Source organism: Gossypium raimondii, chromosome 5, assembly GCF_025698545.1.
Source record: "Gossypium raimondii isolate GPD5lz chromosome 5, ASM2569854v1, whole genome shotgun sequence".
NCBI lineage: Eukaryota > Viridiplantae > Streptophyta > Magnoliopsida > Malvales > Malvaceae > Gossypium > Gossypium raimondii.
This window is the reverse complement of record NC_068569.1, coordinates 19,736,685-19,743,579: the sequence shown is the minus strand read 5'-3', so window position 1 is coordinate 19,743,579 and position 6,895 is coordinate 19,736,685. Positions and strand designations below refer to the sequence as shown.

General features: G+C 30.2%; 1 protein-coding gene across 1 annotated transcript; it reads right to left on the bottom strand.

Moving 5' to 3' along the window:
• Positions 1-4,020: 4,020 nt before the first annotated feature.
• Positions 4,021-5,633, bottom strand: LOC105769632 (uncharacterized). Its single transcript, XM_012590400.2, has 3 exons — positions 5,357-5,633; positions 4,920-4,988; positions 4,021-4,475 (listed from the first exon to the last, which is right to left on the bottom strand). Exons 1-3 carry the CDS (start codon positions 5,531-5,533, stop codon positions 4,263-4,265), a joined length of 459 nt encoding a protein of 152 aa, XP_012445854.1. The 5' UTR covers positions 5,534-5,633; the 3' UTR covers positions 4,021-4,262.
• Positions 5,634-6,895: the final 1,262 nt, after the last annotated feature.

Below are 6,895 nucleotides of genomic sequence, written 5' to 3'. Positions count from 1 at the left end.
TAAATACTATGGTTAGCGTATGAATATGCTACAATAAAGCTGTTTGTTTAAAAATAATAATAAAGTAGTGAGAAGAGCTTGCTCAAGGTATTATACAAGTTCTAACAAACTAAAACATAAGCCAAAAATTATCCGGCTTTAGTTATTTTAATTTCATCCTCCAATAATTAAAATCCTTTTCTCCAATTTCCATTTCATTGTTTTCTTCTTAATAATTTCATTATAGGTTTTGATGATATCTGTTTTTTTTTTGGCATAATGTCTAAAACTACTCATAGCACTTGAACCCATAAATAGGAGGATAATACGCTTCAGCACACTTGAATCCACGTCATCCCTGTTTTGGCAACAATGCTCATGCCAATCAAATTATGACTCAATCTAATCATTTGTTTTTCATTGTTGAATTAGTGAAAAATGTATATTCACGATAAGTTAATCTAGCAATTTGCCATTAGTTTTACATTTTTTTATAAGATTGTCTATAATTAATTTTTAACAGATTAATTGGTGAATTTAATAATGTCATTATATTATTAAACTAGTGGTGAATGATACATTTGTAAAAGATTTATCACGTCAAATTATTAAAAACAAAAATTAAATGTGGAAGCCTACATGAATCTATTCATATCTTGAAAATTTCAAGTTTTATGGTTTTGATTTTTTAAATTAACACACAAGTATTTTAGTGGTGACAACTCTCTCCTTCTTTAAGATGAGATGTTAGAAAATTTTGTTTTCCCTAAATTTTGATAATCAAGATTATCCCAAATTTAGAAATACCTAAAAGTAGGTCTGACCCGCTATTTTAAACACACATATTTTATAAAAATATCCTAGCCCCCCTTACAAACAATTTTGGCTTCACCCTTGTTTGACCTGTACTTTATTTAATAATTGAAGTCCAATAAGTCTTTAACTACATGAGTTATAACTTTTAATTTGGACTAACATTTTATGATATTAAATAATAAATGTAATTATTCTTATTATATATGTATCGTCCATATTATCCAACAATATCTCACTTTTACCATACATACATATATATACAAATTACCTTTATATGTCATTATAAAAACTTATGAGCTCAAAACTTTACTATCATAGTTAAAAAGTATTTCATACAATCTCATCTAAAAGCATTACATATACCGTAACTAAATCCATTATTGATCATGTATATTAACGCAACCAAATGACATAGATCAAGTATGGATGAAAATTACATGCAATATGATCTAAACATGTCTATTTTCAATTGGTCAAACTTTACCAAAATTAGAGTGTGAATAATTCAAATAAACCTTATTTTTACAGAAAATAACTTTAAAATAATCATAAATTAAAAATAATTGAAACGTATCTATAACAAAAAAACCATTTAACACTAAAACTAAATATCCTGAAATGACGTAATTAATGGTTGAACTTGTTGGAAATACGTAGTAAAGTTTTGAGATTATAAAATGATGTAATAACATAATAAGTGATGGGAATATTATCCAACAACATAAACTTGTACAAAATCAAATAATTTTATGTTAATATAAACAAAATGACACATTGCCACTGAGGTTCATTATCTCGTTTAATTCAAAGTACAAATTTTGTACTTTCTTCCTTCAATTTTTTTCATTGTAATTTTCCTCTCGTTTAGCACTCTCGTTAATGCCTTTAAACGTGTGAAATTTGTAAGATTGCTGGTGTTAATTTGCAAATCAAGCTTTCCTAAAACTAAACCCAAATAATTGCAAATTGCAACAATGCTGATAGCGAAACCTCTAATTATTATTTTAGCCAAACTATTGTATTTAGACAAAGTAATATAAGCTTTGAACCAATATATATATTTGATCATGTAAAAATTACGTATTTAAAATATAGATAAATACGTAAATACATTCAATTAAAAATATTAAATGCACTCCAATTGTTTTTATAGCATTGTCATTTTTTAGTTGATTTCGAGTCAACTTGTGACGTAAACTTAGTCGAAGATGTTATCAATATATACAAATAACATGGGTGAAACATTTTGTCTAATAATATTTAAATGTATAAAAATATGAAAATAAAGATTTTATTGATGTCAATGACATACATTCAAATCTTACGATATGCAATTTTTCACTATGTTATTTAAAGTGTAAAACAAAAAACAAAAAACAAATGTACTCTCGTAACAATATAAATTATTTTATACATAAAAATATTTTTTGTAATTTCTTTAATCAAGTTGATAAGTAATTAACTCACACTAACGCAATTAGAACTTAAATATTAATATAAGGGCGTAGCTAAGGGGCTGACAAGGGCTCGACTCTCCCTAAAATAAAGTAAATGTGAAATTATGCTTTGTCCTCTTAAAAATGATAAAAACATATTTTTATTATCGTAAAAATTATAATTAAATTTCGAATCAATAATAAAATTTGGAATATAGATAAACTAAAGCTTATTCTCATGAAAACCAGCCAGCAGTCTGCTTTTTTGTCTTCCACGTGGAACGATAATTTCAAGTTAACTTGTCTCTTTAAAACTACGACTAAGCACATATTTAAACTAAAAACAGCACTTCCAATATGCATTTAAAATTTAATTTATTTACTAAAAAAATCAATTTAATAATTTAAGAAATAGCAATATAATTAGCAATGATGAATGAGTAGTGCTTTTGAATATTTGTAACCTTAATCATAGCTTAATATAAATAGAGGTAGATTTTAGGGAATTACGAGTTTTGTTGTAAAATTGTTTAGGGATAAGTTAAGCAGATAGGGCGATTAGATCTCCGTCACTGATAATTAAGTTGAGGTATAAATTAATGGTGTGATGATGGGAATTTAATTGTCTTTGCATTGAGAGAATCAAACCATTTTTTAATGTATATTTGGTCTTAAATAATTGTAGAAACAAGGGTCTCGTGAAGTTTCGAAAGCATCATTTAGAGACAATTATTTTATTGTTAAATAAGTGGGTAAATTGGAAGGCATTCTCTTCTTTGGAGTCTGATTTATTCATAATAAAAATCAAATTTGAGATTTTATCAAATTTTTACCATTAAATCTAATAATCGTCTTAGTTTAACTAAGTTTATTACATCAACACCTCTTTATGATTCGAGGTTTAGGATTATAAATATATATTTTTAATTAAGTTTATTACATTAGCACCTCTTTATAATTCGAGATTTAGGGTTATAAATATATATATTTACTATTAAACCAGTTTTAATGTATGTTTAAATGAATCCTACTTATGAATTTGTCTTTTTAATTAGAAAGAATCATTGATGGAAATACCTATAGACGAGCGGTTCAAACTTAACGTTGATGCAGCATGACAAGCGGACGAAAGACGAGAAACTATGGGAGTGGTTGTGCGGGATGCGAATGGCATCGTTTTAGCGGGCTACGCGCGCCGACTTGAGGGACCCTTTGATGGGCTTTTGGCCGAGGCCATTGCTACTTTGGGATCGCTTCGTTTAACCAGGGAGCACGGCTTTCCCCGTAACATTGTTGAGTTTGATTATTATTCACTAGTTAACAAGCTTAATAACCACTCTTTGGATTTGTCTGTTTCATTGTTGAGGCTCGTGGATTGTCTACTAGTTTTGATTCTGTTATTTTCCATTTGGCCAATGAAATTACGCATAGATTAACCCGATTAGCCCTTGATGAAAACATGAATTTATATTTTAATTTGGACTATCACTAGCTTGTGTTGGATGATGCTTTGGTTACTTGTTAATATTTTGCACTTGCAAGCTTTTGCTTTAAAAAAAAAATTGACATTTTTCACTAATTGAGTCTGAAATTAAGAGTTCAACATCAGCGTCCAAACCTAATGAGCTTCAAGTTTGATTAATGGGATTTCAGGCATAATGCATCATTGGGGATACTGAGGTTAGGCCTTTACTCAAGACATTAAAACCACTAGGAAACTGGAAGCAGACATTGGCCCCCATTTTAAAGCGTCACTTCTCTTACATTAGCTGAAACTAAGAAATTCCCCTGAAAGATCAAAGGTTGCTTTTACCTCTTCATTGATAGGTAGGTAGTTTGCAGGTTTTTACAACAAAAGGCCATTATCAAAACAAAAGAAACACATAGAGCAAATGCACAGTGCATAGATATACATCCATAAAAGTTGTATAAAAGATTGGATTTTTGTCCTACAGGATAATTTTGGGAGCTTGTCCAAGATATACTAATGCACCCCAAGAAGTAAAAACAAAGTCTGTATGACTTCATATGTTATTGAGGTGACCCGTATTCTTCGCGGTTTTCACTAGCAACAGATGATCCTCCTTTTTGGTTTAGGGAGATGGAGATGGCTCTGGCTGCTGTAATTGCAGAATCTCCCCTCTTTACAATCTTCTCGAGTTCCCTTACCTTCTCCGACAGGGATCTAACATTTGTGTCTGTGGACTGAACCAATTTGTTTGCAGTTTCCAGAGCAGTGCATAGCTGGAATAATCCAAGGGGGGTTATATTACTACCAGTCAGCATGAACAAAATCTAAAATGCTCCAACTCTTCATCTTTTTCAAAGTACCCATGTTCAACGTCCATATCACACATATTAAGACATCAGTAACCCCCAAGTACATGGAAAAAGTGGAAAAATCCGTGTCAGACACTAATATAGGATGTTTGAACAAGAACTAAAGTCAAAAGAATTGGTGCCCAAATTGAAGAAATATAACTAGTTAAAGCAACAAGAACATTGCAGCCCCCTAACAGATTCGAGTATGTATATATAATCGGCTAATGCATAATATAAATTGCAACACAAACAATTGAAAATAATCAATGGAAAGTTGCTGTAAATATGCTTTGCAACACAAACGAATTGCAAGCAATCAAATAGAAAGCTGTTCTATATATGCTTTAAAACAGGTTTTCTTATTACCTCTAAAGTTAGAGCAGTCCATGAATGATCTGAACCAGCGAGTGCCTCATTCAATTTCTCGAAGTTTTCCTGAATAAAACCACTAAGCGATTGACATTGCAATGAAACAAAGTTTCCAAAATTCAAAAAAAAAAAAAATTATGGAATGTGATCATTGATTCATTTCAGCATTTACCAGCACAAATCATGAAGATGTATGAGCCCATATCCCATATGATATTCAAAGTTACAAACATACTTTAAACCAAAAGGATTCCAAGGGTTTGGATCAATTGCTAAAATTTAGACGTTTGCAACGACTCAAATCGATTCAAGCAATATAATTTTGTAATTTAAAAAAGAACATAAAACTGTAAGAAATTGGAGGAATTAAAAATGTTTCCAATTTGGGATCTTTCCTATGGTTTTGAAAATATACTGAGAAACAAGCAAGGAACCTGGAACAGTTTGATTAGGTCCAGGGATTGAGATGAGGCGTCAACGGGATCAAGAATCGACGGTGGTGGAAGACTAGCATCAGGTTTTTTATGGTGGTCTGGAGCTTCACTGGATTCTTCACCTACGTCGCTAAGCAGATCGCCTATGGTAAGCAAAGGCCCCCCAATTCCTCTCATCCCCTTTTATTTTTGGTTCTTAATCTGATTCAGTGCTTCTCTGTTCTTTAGCTCTATTGCGCCATCTCTGGTTTAATGTTTCGCCATATTTGATGGGCTTTAAGAAATGGACTTTAGGAGCCTATTAAGGGGCCTTTCAAAATTTTCATCTCAAACAAGAGAAAGCAAAGATGTCTGACGGACATTTCTCATGTTACCTTCAAATCTTTGATGCTTTAATGGGATTCCATTCTTTGCTTTTCTTCCCCCTCACTTCCTCTTATAATAGTTCCAGTGATGTGCAAGTATAAAATAGCAGAGAGAGGAAGAAATAGTTGGCCAATAGGTTAAGAAGCTCGAGGAATGTAACATTGCTATTGTCGAAACCGTTTTTTTGAAAACAAAAATTTTAGTTGTCGACTTTAAAAAAAAAAATTGGAGTCGCCACCGATCCTTTATTAAGGTGTGATCGGCTCACCTTAAAATGATTTTGGTCTACGAAATTTGAGAAAATGAGTCCAGGAGTCAGTTGCGCACGAGGAAGGATTAGCACCCTCGTAACGCCCAAAATCGGTACCAAATTGATTATTTAATGTCTTGGTGTCGAAAATTTAAAAAGATTTTAAAAGAGAAATTTTAACTCGCAAACGAATCAAAAAAAATATTCTTATTTCAAAGAAATAAAACATCACACCCAGTAAGTTAGGGCACAATATTTTTAAATCTTCAAAATTCCGAATATTGCCTTTTGTTTTTGAAATCCTTATTTCGAGATAATAAAATGTCATGACCAGTAAGTTAGGACCCAACATTTTTGAATTCCCGAGAATAAGCTTTATTTGAAATTTGTGGATTTATTGCAAAACAAATACTTGGCTTTCTAAATTCATCGAAAAATAATCGCAATCCAGTAAGTTAGGATACGATCTTTCTCGAGAATCATGAATGCCAAATATTTAATACACGTATACAAGTATACATATGTAAGAAAGAATGAACATGTAAAACAAAACTTATAATAAAAGTTTTTTAAAGAATATGTATGCACATTATAAAATTCATGTATATGTGCATGTGAAGATCAATAAAAAATAAAAGATAAAATTATGTATATATATATTTAAAAAAATAAAAATGTATAAGTATATATAAAATATGAAGTATATGAAAGTTAAAAAACAAAAAAACTATAAAAGAAAAAACGTATGAATGCATGTGTTTATAAAAGTTATATATATTATATAAAGAAATATGTATATATATATATATACTATATAAGAAATGCGTGTATAAATATAGAAATAGTAATAAATGATAATCAATAATATAGTAATACTTTTAAAAATAAAAATTAAAAACAAATTGCGAAAAAACAAAATAACC

Excerpts from the sequence above, each read along its gene's own strand:
- LOC105769632 (XM_012590400.2), bottom strand. The coding sequence starts at position 5,533 with ATGAGAGGAATTGGGGGGCCTTTGCTTACCATAGGCGATCTGCTTAGC. Across the intron at positions 4,989-5,356 it reads ACCTAATCAAACTGTTCCAG|GAAAACTTCGAGAAATTGAA; the intron begins GTTCCTTGCTTG and ends GGTTTTATTCAG. Across the intron at positions 4,476-4,919 it reads GGACTGCTCTAACTTTAGAG|CTATGCACTGCTCTGGAAAC; the intron begins GTAATAAGAAAA and ends GGATTATTCCAG.